Source organism: Anolis sagrei, chromosome 3 (assembly GCF_037176765.1).
Source record: "Anolis sagrei isolate rAnoSag1 chromosome 3, rAnoSag1.mat, whole genome shotgun sequence".
Lineage (NCBI taxonomy): Eukaryota > Metazoa > Chordata > Lepidosauria > Squamata > Dactyloidae > Anolis > Anolis sagrei.
This window is the reverse complement of record NC_090023.1, coordinates 147,737,069-147,752,545: the sequence shown is the minus strand read 5'-3', so window position 1 is coordinate 147,752,545 and position 15,477 is coordinate 147,737,069. Positions and strand designations below refer to the sequence as shown.

At 41.3% G+C, this 15,477-nt stretch overlaps 1 protein-coding gene across 3 annotated transcripts in view; it reads left to right on the top strand.

Annotated features, from left to right (window-relative positions):
• The first annotated feature begins 2,316 nt into the window (after positions 1-2,316).
• MYOZ1 (myozenin 1) overlaps positions 2,317-15,477 on the top strand; it is a 41,075-nt gene continuing 27,914 nt past the window's right edge. Inside the window, exons 1-3 of one of the 3 annotated variants that reach the window (XM_067466952.1) lie at positions 2,318-2,517; positions 11,124-11,225; positions 14,130-14,222. In XM_067466952.1, coding sequence (XP_067323053.1) covers positions 14,147-14,222 — 76 coding nt within the window. In that variant the 5' untranslated portion in view covers positions 2,318-2,517; positions 11,124-11,225; positions 14,130-14,146. Of the gene's footprint in view, positions 2,518-11,123; positions 11,226-14,129; positions 14,223-15,477 lie in introns of all 3 variants that reach the window. The other 2 variants (XM_060769183.2, XM_060769184.2) reach the window with 2 other exon arrangements.

Here is a 15,477-nt window from a genome sequence, read left to right as displayed (position 1 = left end):
TTGGTTTCCAGGTGGAAGGCGGTCCCAGTTGGGATTGCCTTGATGCATTTGTGCTTCTTCAAATTCTGCAGCACTGCTGGTCACAGCTGACCTCCAGCTGGAGTGCTCAAGGGCCAGGGCTTCCCAGTTCTCAGTGTCTATGCCAGAGTTTTTAAGGCTGGCTTTGAGCCCATCTTTAAATCTCTTTTCCTGCCCACCAACATTCTGTTTTCCATTATTGAGTTCGGAGTAGAGCAACTGCTTTGGGAAATGGTGGTTGTGCATCTGGACAACGTGGCCGGTCCAGCGGAGTTGATGGCGGAGGACCATGGCTTCAATGCTGGTGGTCTTTACTTCTTCCAGCACGCTGATTTTTGTCCGCCTGTCTTCCCAAGAGATTTGCAGGATTTTCCAGAGGCAGCGCTGATGGAATCGTTCCAGGAGTTGCATGTCCAAGTTTCGCAGGCGTATAGCAGAGCTGGGAGGACAATAGCTTGATAAACAAGCACCTTGGTATCCCTACGGATGTCCCAGTCCTCAAACACTCTCTGCTTCATTCGGAAAAATGCTGCGCTCGCCACATACACACATACACATTTTTCACTTTTATTATGTGTATAGATAGATTTAAATTCTGCATGTAGACTGGTAGTGAGGAACAGGGATTGAGAGTGCTTTAGACCTGATTTATTCATAGAATCTTAGAGCTGGGAGAGACCTCACAGGCCATCCAGTCCAACTCCTTGCCAAGAAGCAGGAAAATTCACTTTGTGCGCTGATGGACTTTTGGCATTTAAACAGGAGTCAAGAGCAAAACCTGGGGAGCCAGACAGGGATCACATTGGAGCAGGCTCTTGCTCAGGCAAGTCTCTAGCTTGACCTAGAATCCTTTCTAGTTCTTCTATCTAGATCAAAGTAAGCCAATGGGTAGAATTTCCTTAGAAACTAAAGTCAAAGATTATGGAAACTTTCCTAGCAGCTGTGGCACTGGTTGAAAAATGAACTTTTTCACTGTTGTGCGAAAATACATAATTTGCTTTAAAGCTCCTCATCCTACAGTAACTCTTACTGACAGCCCTCCTCCCCTTTCAGTTCTATAATTTTCAGTCTTGTAGTTTTGGCTTTTCTGCTTGCCATGTCAAGCGTTTCCAAATTCTTGTTTCTTTATGTTAATTTTAAGACACACAGTTCTTTTTCAGATAGAGTTTAGAAACGTGACTTGTTTTGATTACGCTGGTTATGGACTCTGGAAGTTATCGTTCAAAAGTAACACTTCTGTTTTCTAGTCAATTCTGTTTGGATCGGTTTGTGACTTAGTTTACAATTTACACTTAGATGTTATTGAAAATGGAATTTAAGCTTTTTGAAAAAAATAAATATACACTCATGTTCATAAAAGTATGCAAATTGAAATGTGAAATGTCCATTTACTGAATTTGAAGTACAAAAGCTCATGCTAAAATAAAAGCCAGTTTGTACAGGACCTCATTGTGATGAGGTCCTGAAGCCGAGTGACATTGGGGAATCTGTGAGCAGTAGTGTAAACTGTTGCTCTGCACCCTACATGCCTCCTTCCCCATCATACGGGAGAAGCTGACCCTGTCTGCCTTCCCCCCACATTGTTCCCGGCTTACTCAATCAGAACCGAGGAAGTTACTTGTGCTCTGAATTCTTACTCCCAACATGCTTACAACACAGAGCCGGCATGGAGCCCTGCCAGAAGTAACCCTACATCACGTCATGGGCTCCGGCAAGCCCTGTACTGGCTCGGTGGTGAAAGCATCTTATGACAGAGCAAAACTCTCATGTGATGAGGTACTCAAAGGTGCTGCAACATTGATTTATTTTCTCCCCATCTTGTCATTCTTGTTATTTCTTTCTCTGTTAAATATAGACTAATACAATCGTATCCATCTCCAGTGACAGAATAATATTTGGACCAATTGTTTGTGCTTGCCTCCTACCCTCAAAACCTTTTGATGTGCTTTCATCTTTCATTGCTTCCAAATTCCACAGAGCTACCTACTCTGTTGTCAATTCTGCCTTAGCAGCCTAGTGTGAAATATGTTTTCGTTGATGATTCAGGCATACGTGATTTTCACAATCCTTACACAGCCACAAAGATGGCTACACAGAGAAACCACAGTTTGCAGGATGAAGAGACCCAACCTCTTGTTGGCATCTGGCCTCAGGTCTAGGTGGGGGCTGCAGGAGTGCTGAGGTGCACTTTTCCCCTTCCCAGCCTTGCCTGTGCTGGTGCTATCTGAGACCCTTGGACTCTGAGATCCCATTGACTATTAATAACTCAAGGATGCCTGTGTGAGCAGAGTCTCCAAGAGTCAAATTCACAGTACTCCACATCAGCACTTTGTGCTGTGCAGACCCTGAGCAGGGAGTGTGTGGGTGAGGGCCTCAATAGTCCGGGGGGTCAAGAGCCACTGAACCTCCTGCAAAACTACCCAAAGGAGAACCAGAGACCCCAACCCTTGTTCTTGCTGCTGGAGGCTCCCTGGAGCGGTCTGTGCATGTGTGTCTAAGGTGAGTTCCTCCTAGTCATGATGGTGGGTCAGGAGAGGCAATGAAGGATGAAAGGACTTTAAGAGAGAGATAGAAACAGCCGTGGAGAGCCCATGGAGCACTGCTGCAAGTTGCCTTTTTGTGGGATGAAGAATGTGAAGCCAAAATAGTCAGGGGGCCAAAATAGATAAAACCTTAAAAAGATGCCTAACAACTCTCAACCCTTCCTATCTTTTCTGACTCTTAAATTTTAGTCCTTCACTCAAGACAAATAAAGTGGCTTTAGCATTTGACTCTCTTCCCTCTGCCCTGTCACTGAGGTCCAAGTCCAAACGGTTAATCTCAAATTACCAATTTGTATCAATATATATGGTTTGACAAAAATGTGATACATACTGATCCCATCCATATTGCAGCCAAAGCGACAGCAAAAAAACTGATTTCTTTTACTCCCTCCTGCAGCTAAAGACACAACCTAGGTTGGGTCCTTTGTGCGTAGTCTAGAAGAAATAAGAAAGAAGACATAGCTGCTAGTTACGAGTCATATTTTAAACAGCCTCTAGAGTAGTTGGGAAAACTCGAACAGCATAGAAATTAAGTGTATTTCTCTATGGACTTTGGCCTGGGGATTCCTTCCACCCTCAGGGTGACTAAATGCTTTCCCAGGTTTAAATAATCAACTACTGAATCAACGGGAGCAACTTTTCAATACTAGAAAAGCAAGATATCTGAACTGTAATATTACATATTTCTGAAGGGATGCCCTCAAAGTGTTCACTGCAGGTGTTGAAAGCTTCAACATGCCCATGTTGCTGACCAGGGCTTTTGAAATCTTTTTTTTTTAATTTCTTTTTTAGCCATCTGACTAAATCATCTCTTCCTCTTGGACATACCTAAGTATATCTCACAAGACAGACTAAGTATATTCTGCCATATTCTCCTGCCTCCTAATATATCCCACCAGCAAAGCAGGAAACCTTTCTCATTTATAGTATACTGCTACCAGCACTATGTCAACCTATTTATTTATTTATTTTTATTTACGGCATTTATATGCCTCCCTTCTCACCCCAAAGGGCACTCAGAGCGGTTCACAAGATATATATACACACACACACACACACACAATTTATTATATTAGCATAGTACAATATCAGTATTAAATATTACCATATTGTACTATACCATTATATTGTAATATTATTGATAATATTACATGTAATATAAATATATAATTATAATATCATATTATTATTAGTAATACATTGTATTACATTATCATACTATACATATTATATGTATATACAATATATTATATTACATAATATTCAAATCAATTTCTTTTCTCTACATCTAGAGCAGGTGCCTAGTCTCCTGAGAAATAATTCATACGTGGGATTTCACTGGTCCACTTTGCGTCCCTGATTTGCAAATAGACACTTGGAAATTGTACAGCACCAGAACTCAAGGCATCTTGCTTAGAAAGGAAATGTTAGACATTAATAATTTATCAATAATTTATTTTACAATTGTCTTTCCTAAGCACAGACATTTACTGTAATTACTGTACTCAGTTTGCAGCTTGCCCTGCTTTTTCCCCCCAGTAGATTTTCTGTTTTCCGCACACACAGAGAATCTCTCCTGAATGGTCTAAGCAGAAGGGATTTTATTTAACTGCAGGGACCTCATTTGCTCCGGCTAAGGTGGTAACGCTAAAGGTCAGCTTTCATATCTCATCTCTTAAACTGCTCCAGAGAGAATGAAAATACTATAATGATGGTTTAATTTTGGACAGAGAGTCTCTAACCCAATCTGAACTCTTGTGCTTGGATCAGAAATTACTGTGAAATGTCGTGTTTCTCTTATGAGACAAGAATAATACTCTCTCCTCTGCCCTTGAAATCTAAGGATAATGAAAGCAAAATCTTGTTTGTAATTGATACATTTCACAAATCCTCTCAGTGTAATGCCTGTAGTTCTCTACTTCTAATCGGAGTCTGGAGAACAGATGGCAGAAACTACAGAATTTCGATGTCCAGCTAGCTGACTTTCCCTTCGGCTTTAAATAGAAGGAGCAATCCGTTTCTAGGATGCTTACATCCTATCTTCACATCTTGTCAGAGATGTCCGATCTTTTTTTCTGTAGTCAAAATTTGACACACAAATGCCAAATCTCTTAAAGAAATGGTGGATGCAAACCTGGAAGCACAATGACTACTTCATCCCCAGCCTTAGCCTTGCTTCCAGGACGAAAATAAAGACATCAAACTGTTCTGCTGAAGTCTTACTCTCAGTATTTGGTAGAAAGAAGCAAGAATCAGGTGTTTATTGCCCTTGCCTACCTTGTACGAAAGGGCAACGTACTTAGGGCTCTTCCAAACAGCCATATAACCCAGAATATCAAGGCAGAACATCCCACAATATCTGCTTTGAACTGGGTTCTCTGAGCAGAGGTGGCCCTAGGCAATTTTCAATGGTAAGCAAACAGTATTTTGCCCCCCCCCCCCCCAAAAAAAAAAATCACTGATATATATTTTCTGTTCGTCGTGGGAGTTCTGTGTGCCATATTTGGTTCAATTCCATCATTGGTGGAGTTCAGAATGCTTTTTGATTTTAGGTGAACATCCCAGTAACTACAACTCGCATATGTCAAGGTCTATTTTCCCCCAAGAGCACCTCAAGAGCGCCCCTGGGCAAAATCAACCATACTGCAAATGCTTACTTTGCGTAATGGGTTGAGCCACCCCTGTCTCTGAGTCCACACTGCCATATATTCCAGTTTAAAGCAAATAATGTGGGATTTTATTTAGTTGTGTGGAAGGAGCCTTAGATATCTCCATACCTACTGTTTCAAGTACCTTGTGGTGCTAAAAAACCTAGGGTTGAAAAAAATATAGTATGCTGAACTCAAAGTGTCTGAGCTAGAAAAGTCAAGGAAAACAGTCAGTACTACTCTGCATTGATTTGAGTCTGAGAAACACGAAAGAAGATTTCCAGTGAGATTTTCCGAGACTCATGAAAGTTTGGGTAGCAATGTTCTTACTTCAAATGGAGAAAATGCCCCTTTATGTAATGTCCATGAATATACTGTTGTAGCTATAGAAAGGGAGCACACTCTTTAATAGAGCATAAAGTTGGGAAAATATGAAATGCTTGGTTTGTGATGGTGGAAGGACTACTCGGAGCGTTGCCTCCATGCAGAAGCTGCCCAGCGTCTTCAGACATCTAACCAGCCTTATAGGGATCATAGCTAAGGGACCTGTAGAAGTGTGGGTACCAGTGACATAGGGAAATGTCAGAGAGATGTTCTGGATGCTAAATATAGGTTGTTAGGTAAGAAAGTAAAACTTGGAACCTCTCTGGCGGCTTTCTCTAAAAATACCTCCCATTCCCACATAGACCGTCTAAGATAAGGAAGAGGCTTTAAGATCTATTATGTCTATGAACAAGAAATTAGATTCCCTATGGCATTGCTAAGGGAAGTAAGTGTCTAAAAAGCAAAGCATAGATAAAAAAAAATATTTTATAGAAGCTGTAAATGAAAGAATGAGAGAAAAGTCTTACCTTGACTCAACATAGCTGCTTGCAGGTGAACAAATAACAATAAGACTGCAGTTGGTCCTGATGACAACCTTTCTGGGACAAAGCCGATTTGCCTTTTGGAGAGTAAAACTCAAGGTTCAAGCTCTTGTTTAGTAAAGCAGCTCTATCGGTACTCATTGTCTCATTATTGGCCTCTTTATTTAATTTGCCCTATGGAGTTGTAGCAGGAAAGCAATGGTATAGCAATAAAACCACACAACTGCAAAGCATTTGAGCTATATTATATAACTAACTTGGGTACCCAGCATTGCCCAGGTTATTTGAAAAAGTCAATTTATAATTGTACAAAATGCATAAGGTTGTGGGTGAACTACAACTCACATCTTGCCAGGTTACCCCCGAAAAACTCCATCCGTACTTAAGAGTTTGTTATGTTGGGTAAGTTTGCTCTAGATGCATCATCCATGGGGTGCAGTGTGCTCTCTGCCTGTAGGGTAAACTACAACTCCCACTATGGTGAGTCAGTCCCCTCAAACCCCTCCAGTAGGTTGAGTTAGTCATGGGGACTCTGTGTGCCAAGTTTGGTCCAGGTCCATCATCGGTGGAGATCACAGTTTCTCTAGTTGTGGGTGAACTACAACTCCCACAAAGTAAGGTCAGTTCCCGCCCCCCCAAACCCCTCCAGTAATCAAATTTCAACATATTAGGTGTGTGTGCCTAGTCTGGTCACAGTGTTCTCTGGATATAGGTGAACTACAACTCCCCCAAATCAAGGTGAATTTTCCCCAAAGAAAAGACCACTACTTTTTGCTGGTCATTGGGGCTCTGTGTGCCCAGCTTGATCCAATTCCATCTTTGGTGGAATTCAGAGTGCTCTTTGATTGCAGATGAATTATGAATCCCAGTACCTACAACTCCAAGGTGCCCAGGCCAATTCCCCTCAAAACCCACCAGTATTCAAATGTGGGCATACTGGGTATGCATGCCACGTTTGGTCCAGACCCATCATCATTTGGGTTCATAGTGCGCTCTGGATGTAGGTGAACAACAACTCCTATAGATCCCTCCAAAGACCCCCAGGATTTTTTGTTGGTCATGGGTGTTCTATGTTGGTGGAATTCAGAGTGTTCTTAGATTGCAGGTGAACTATACATCCCAGTACCCACTACTCCTATAAATCATGATGAATTCTCCCCAAACCTCTCTAGTATGTTCAGTTGCTGGTCAATTCCTGTGTGCCATAGAAAATAAAAGGAAAGAGTTAAGGAAGAGGCAGTGGGCGGGGTCATGCAAATTCCACACCAATTGAGATAGTAAGAAACACTGGGATGTCTGTGGTGGAGGAAACACATAAAATCTAGGATGAAATTATCCCCATATGAAAGTCTTAACTTGGGCAGTATGGTGCTTGTGGAGGCCATTGGCAGGGATCTTGTACATGTTCACGGCACTCACTGTAACCTGCAATATCATTGGAGGGAGGCCCATTGGTGTCTCCTGAGCAGTGGGAGCTATAGCTGTTTGTGGAGGCAGGAGCTTGTCTGTGTAAGTGGACACCCCAGCCACGTACACACATACATATTTTCATACATAATATGTGTATAGATTACAAAGTCATGACACCCAAATCCAAAGGTCACATAAACACTAAAAGAACACAAAAACACTGATAAACACACACTGTTATGAAAAGTTTCCGATGTATGGAAACCCTCGGATGAAACTATCATGCGTTTATCTTGGTACTTTGCCCTTGCTTTTCTCTGAGACCAAAAGATTGTAACTTGCCCAAGGTCACCCAGTGGATTTCCATGGATGAGTAGGAATTCTTCAGAGCTATAGTCCAACACTGAAGTCACTGCACAGTGTTGGCTCCTGGAAATGTCCTACTCAATGTCTTTTTCTCATCAGTGTAGACAGGTAAACATTCATATGTGCTTGACCTTTTGGTTTGGAATTATGGAGGATGCCGATATGCATTTGGATAGTCTTTCCTACCAGTGTATTTAGTTTCTTCTTTGTCATCAAGATACACTGGTCAAAAAGTCAGTATCATTCCATTTGTTAATGGCTATATTAAAGACATGGCTCAACAGAGCTGTAGCCCATGACCACCATTTGTGGTCCCAGGGAGACTGTCAGTGTTCTGGGCGCATCTCCAAACTGCCCTGCATGCATTGTGGTTTTTTAAATTTATGCCTGGTTTTCTCTGCATGTACTGTTCATGTCTCTGCACAAAAGCTATGAGACAGGGAGTAATAGTCCACACCTTGTATTCACAGCTCATTGCACATATAGAGGCCCCATGGTGTTCCAAACCAATCTGAAGAAACAATATACAATATGTAAATTGACATTTCTATTTTTTTCCCCAGTGTATTAAAAATAGTACAGCATTTGAATAGTCTTTTCTACCACTGTTTTCAGTGCCTTAGAAATTAAAGCTTGGAATGAGAAAAGAGTTGAAAAGTGATGTGTGCTTTTCCCTTTGCATGTTGACTGGCGCCCTTTTGGTTAGTCCCAACAAGAGTAAAGCCACTGATTCAACTGTAAATGATGAGTTATCACATTGGCAAATCCCATGAAGTTAACGTATCAACTCCAGTTGGGTTTAACGTGATTTAGACCATTATTGTATCTGTACAAATATTCAAAATTCCCAGATTGCCCCAGTTCTAGTTCAAGTACACATAAGTTGAAGCTAGATATCAGCATGCATAATGTCCCCTGTTCAAAAAGGAAGCCCTAATGTGTGGATGGGAGGCACAGAGTCAAAGAAGTTTTTTTTTTTTATCGTATCAGAAGCAATTTGAGAACATACTGCAAGTTGCTTCTGGTGTGAGAGAATTGATAGTCTATAGAAAAGTTGTCCAGGGGACACCTGGATGTCTTACCATCCTGCTGGGAGGCTTCTCTCATGTCCCAGCAAGCTAGAGCTGACAGACAAGAGCTCACCCCATCTCATGGATTCAAACCCAACCTTCAGGTCAGCAGTCCAGCTACTGGTGTGAGAGAATTGACCGTCTACAGAGACATTGCCCAGGGGACACCTGGATGTCTTACCATCCTGCTGGGAGGCTTCTCTCATGTCCCGGCAAGCTAGAGCTGACAAACAAGAACTCACTCCATCTCATAGATTCAAACCGGCAACTTTCAGGTCAGCAACCCAACCTTCAGGTCAGCAGTCCAGCTGCTGGTGTGTGAGAATTTATCGTCTACAGAGATATTGCCCAGGGGACATCCGGATTTCTTACCATCCTGCTGGGAGGCTTCTCTCATGTCCCGGCAAGCTAGAGCTGACAGACAAGAGCTCACCCCATCTCATGGATTCAAACTGGCAACCTTCAGGTCAGCAACCCAACCTTCAGGTCAGCAGTCCACTGGTGTTTAACCCACTGCTCCCCCGTGGCTCTGGGAAGTTATGTGAAGCCATTTGTTAATGGCTACATTAAAGGCACTAAAGGGAAGTCATATGAAGTGTAAAAAGGCCAGAAGTATGGACCCTTTGAACTCAAGGAGATTCCTTCATTTTGGTGCCAAAGAAGCAAGAACAACATCATTTATTTCATTTATAACATTTCACCTTCTGCCTAGCAAGCATTGATAACAAAACATTAATGGCTTTGCATCCAAACACTTTCTTGAAATATCCTGACTCCCTCTCCCCTGTGTTTTTCCCCTCCCACCAATCACATGGCATATGTAGTGTTAGGAATTGTTTTTACCCATTTCCACTGAGATACATCTTATTCTGGAGTTATAGTCAAAGCGCCAAAGCATCTTAGCAATACTACACTAGTTAAGCATTAGGATCATTTTCTTTTATTGCTAGCTTTCCTTTGCTTGATTTCTGTTGCATCTGCTATCCTGAGAACAGATGCTGCATTTTCTTTGCATCCATCATCTTAGGCAGCTTGGAGATACCAGAAAAATGCAGAGGTAACCTATTGCTCACATATTTGTCTAGAAATTTGAGTCAGAAAATTAAAAAAAACTTGGTTTAACTTATCCACAGTTCAGAATAAGTACCCAAACTCTTATAAAAAAAGCATCAATCCCCATCTCTGAAGAGAGTGGCAAGGCGCAAGATACAAGTCCATCCTGGGAGGAAGCTTTTAAAAAACCACGGATCCCCTTCTATTTTTCTGCCATGGTCCTGTTTCTGTCCTTTTTGAATGCTTGAGCTTTATTTCGTGTCTAAAGTATTGTATATAAAGCAATGCTTTTGGGTTGGAAAGATCAGCTGTTTACAAGAAACGTTGCCCAGGAGACGCCTGATTGTATTTACTCAGTCTTCAAGGAGACTCTTTCTGTGTCGCCCAATGCCTGAGCAGGGAAATAGCAATTGCAGCAGGTTTCCTTAATTGGCATTGGTGCTTTCCTCTTTCCATGGAATGACCCCAGATGCAGGCCCGTAGCCAGGATTTCAATTTGGGGGGGGGGGGGGGGCTGAGTTTGGGGGGGGGCTGAGTTTGGGGGGGGGGGCTGAGTCTGAGTGAAAGAGGGTCTACCCTAGCAAACCTTTTGTATCATTACCCCAATACCCCATGCATATGGGAGATATTGAGTATGGTGATCAGATCATGATATGAATAAACATAACAGTTTAAATAATGCACCAGTAAGGCCTTTTCACGAATCACCATGAGAATTTCGGGGGGGGGGGGGGGGGGGGCTGAAGCCCCTCAAGCCCCCCCCCCCCGGCTACATGCCTGCCCAGATGTATCCGCAGATCATATACAAATCTATAATTTTGGCCTAAAAAATCAGCCCTCAACTTATACATGAGGTTAACCTATACATGAGTATACACAGTCCATTTCATTTTGAGGAATATTGCTTTAATTTAAACTTTCCTGGAGGGTGAAAATAAAAAGTCCTTGTAAGTGCTTACATGGGGCCAAACCCAAGGCAGAATACAATTAAAAGCAAAGCAATAACAATTAAGACAGCATAAAAGAGCATGAAATAATGCAACAATAATAACAAGCAACAGCAATAACAGCAGCCTTTGATAATACATAAAACACAATTTCCTTCTTTTGCTATCCTTTCTTGCTTTTGTCTTACCCTTATTTCCCCAGCTTTACTTCTTTAGAAGCAGCCTCCCCATTTTTCTCCCCCTCCTACCTAAGGTTGCTGGATTAAACACTGGTTGTGAAGAAGAGGGAATTTCACGCAACCAGGTAACAACACTATCAGCTGATTTGCCCTCTTCCAAATAACCTAACTTGGGGCTGTTTTCATTCTGGCAACTCTACTTCTACCACAATCACCTCACCCTCTCTTCTCTTCTCTGACAGTAAGCCCAAGCCTTGTTCTCACCTCACCCTTTTCCAAATTCCTGTTCCTAGGACCATAGTATTGCTCCTAGCTTACCCCTCTTCCCAGCTTGCGACATGCCTCATTCTCCAGTGTGGTTGGCTCTAATGTTGCAGACAGCAGTACCAGTATATTTGTTTGTTTGTTTGTTTGCAGTATTTGTACATCTATTGCCCTTCTCAACCCCAAAGAGGACTCAGGGCAGTTCACAGTGTTGGCAACAATTCAATGCTATTGATAAAACAGTATAAAACAGTATAGTAAGAGTGGTTTCATTTGAGGAAGTGTTGGGAGCTGAGACAAGAGTACGTGTCCTTCAATCCCGTATATATAAACAAGTATATTCTTAATATATAGGAAGATTGAGGATTCATTCCCACATAGATGTGCATGGAGGATTGCTGCCTTAGAAAGGAAGCAAGGGAAGAATAAATGGTGAGAGGAACTGGAAAGTATGAATACAAGAGTGAGACAATAGAGATGCTCTCTAGCAAATTATTGTGTCTTGGACTCACTAGTTCACCTTTTATTAAATGAGTACTTTGTCATAGCTCTGTGCCTAGAAATCAGTTCTGATTTATATTGACCCTATCACAGGGTTTTCTTGGTAACATTTGTTCAGAGGGATTTGTTGTTGCCTTTCTCTTAAGACTGAGGGATTATGACTTGCCCAAGATCACCAATTGGGTTTTGATAGCTGGGAAGGAATTTGAAACCTGGTGTCCTAGATTTCTAGTCCAAATACGAGTTAAAATAGATGGATTGAGGTTAGAGTCATCGCTCAATTTATGCCTTTGTACGTAGTTTCTTGGGCAAGTTACTTTCCCCTTGTGGCTAGCTTTATTTATGCATATACATTCTATATAATAAAAGAAGGGGACTATAAGGTCAATGGAAACAGAACAAGAAAGAGCATAACAATGTTAACGTTTGTTTTTCACAATTCATATTTTGGTGTAATGCTGTAGATTTCAAAATAATGATTTTTCTTTTTTGCTGTGAAGATTTCCTTGCACACATACCATTGCTGCTTTGCAAGCATAATTCCCTTTCTGTGCAAGCAGCCAAAAATGTTGTAGCCCTGCCTACATATGATTCTTCAAACTTATCCCACACATATTCGGCAGTGGAGAACAAACAAGGCAATTGCGATTGGTGGTGGAAGGATTTTAAAAGTGATCAAAAGTGCAAAATAAAGCAATTGGAATGCAATTGCATTATTATTATTATTATTAGTAGTAGTAGTAGTAGTAATAGTAGTAGTAGTAGTAGTAGTAGTAATATTGGAGCCCCCCGTGCCGGCAGGTCAGAGGTTCGAATCCAGGGAGAGCATGGATGAGTTCCTTCTGTCAGCTCCAGATCCCTGTGCGGAGTCATAAGAGAAACCTCCCACAAGGATGGTAAAACATCAAAAACATTGCAGCGTCACTTGGGCAACGTTCTGCAGACAGCCAATTCCCGTACACCAAAAGCGACTTGCAGTTTCTCAAGTCGCTCCTGACATGGAAAAAAAAGTAGTAATATGAATATGCATCTTTTTCTATCTTAAAAGAGACTGATACCACTTCTACACAGCCACATAATCCAGGTCAGAATGTGGATTAAAGAAATCTGGTTCAACTCTGGAAAATCTCCACACACACCCTGTGAACCATGAAAAAGCTCCTGTGACATCCATAAAGATCTCATGCTGAATTGATCCAACAACATGGTTCCCCGCCTCTTATTCCATTTTGAGAAATGTACTGAACTGCTACGGCACATTGAATGAGAATTGGCAATAGATCTCATCTTCCCACTAAAAAACAAAAAGAGGGGGGAAAGGGAAGGAAAAGGTGTTTGTTTATCTTTCTGAGAGCACCATACTTGGTTATACAAACTTTCCACAGGTAGCAATATTTACACGAGTGCTGTGCATGTTCCTCCTGGATTTCTGTTCTGTAGCATCCATACACTGATCCGTTATAGCATATTTTATTGCAGATTTCATACTTTCTCCTGACTTTTTTAAACACGTGTTTCCCATGTGGATGACATTGCGTGTGCATTAGGGGTGTGCATTTTCTAGGCCCTCCCTCTTATAATCTACCTGACTCTGGATTTTACAGCATGTGTAGATGGTAAAGGTAAAGGTTCCCCTTGATGTTAAATCTAGTTGAGTCCGACCCTGAGGAGTGGTGCTCATCTCCATTTCTAAGCCAACGATCTGGCGTTGTCCGTAGACACCTCCAAGGTCATGTGGCCAGCATGACTGCATGGAGTGCCTTTACTTCCCGCTGGAGTGGTACCTATTGATCTACTCACATTTGCATGTTTTTGAACTGCTAGGTTGGTAGTAGCTGGGGCTAACGACAGGAGCTCACCCCGTCCTGTAGATTCAAACCGTTGACCTTCTGATCAGCAAGTTCTGTAGCTCAGCGGTATAATCCACTGCGCCACCGCAACCCCATTCAGAGTGGCTGACACTGCTAAAAACAGTGCAATATACAATATAAAACCTACAAATATTAACACTAAAACAGAATTAAGCATAGGATGTTAAAAATAAATAGTTAAAATCATTACAACTATTAAAAACCATTTTAAAATCCCCACTTTGTGATAGTTGGCTCTTAAGTGTTCCTGGAGTTTCTTTTGGTTGTGTTATTTTGCGGGGAGGGAAACATAGAATGATGAACTTTTGCGTGCTCTTGTCATTAAAGTGCCAGACAGCAGCTTGATGCCTAATATGGACTAGAATTCATTTCCACCATTCCATTCTCACACAGAAAATCCCTCGAACAGCATGCCTCTTGCAGGAACCCCAGCTCCCCACAAGAAGAGAAAACCTACTAAACTCATTTTAGAACTAACCCAAGAAGGTAAGATATATATATGCATGCACATAGACCCAAACACCTGTCCCAGCTTTTCATCTCCAGGCAGCATATATTACCTATTGATTATTATATTGAAAATGTACTGTAGAAGACCTTCTTCATAATGTGGGAAGTCAACTTGACATACCGTGTACCTCAGTGCATGGCTGTTGACAAAGCACACAAATGGAGAGGATGATGGTCAAAACATAGTCTGTATAGATACCAGGCACCTACTTTTCAAGACAACCAGAAAGTCAAATGACTGATCAAATAGACAACTGCCCATAATGACTCTATTGGGGCAGGGGGGGATGAGAAATTTGACTTATCAAAAAATAAAGACTGACCATTTTTGGAATCTTTATTTCCTTGACCTATTACCAGACCATACAGGAATGTGTATGTGTAGCAAGTAACCTGTATAAACCATAATTGAATTGCTGAGTCTGGTTAGGAAATTAATACTAATACTTGGGATGAAACATTGCATCACTATTGATTTGAAAATTAAGCAATACTTAACAAAGCTCATCTATCATATTTTAGATGCAGCTTGGGGCATGAATGTGCAATGAACAATACTAACATTGATGCAATCATTTATGTATATTCTTCAAACTAATAAAACAGTGTTGATGATCTTATCAGTGTGCGAACTCAGTTTGCTGAAATCATTGGAATTTCTGAAATGTGAAAGTGCAATTGGATGACTTAGCAATAACCAAATCTTTTACTAGTTTATATATACAACTGGATTGGTTTCACAATATGCCTTGAGAAGCAATGGGGCTTGGGAATCTTTCTTGAAATATCCATCGGTTTCTTTTCTAAGCCTGGTTCACTCAAAATACAAATTTAAAAAATCCTTGAAGTGGAAAGAGATCTCATCCAACACCACATCAGGTTTTTTTTGGGCGGGGGTTGCCTCCCACACTCCCCATTCCTCCACATTTTATCTTTTGGAAAATGGAAATCTACATAACGTTTTGGAGATTCTGATCTTTGGAAAGGCATGACCTTGTTAGAAGTCACAATATTGATGATGCCATAACCTTTTGGGAAAATGACATTCATGCAAAGCAATTAGGTTTCTCAGCTGTTTAAACTGATGTACCTAGGTATGTCTTTGAACTGTTAGGGACAAAGATATGCCAATACACAAAACTTGTGCAGAGTTTCAGAAATATTAAATTGCCCCAAAACATCTATTCTTCCTTAAAATATATTTGCCTTTAAATCATGCTCTCCGGAGACA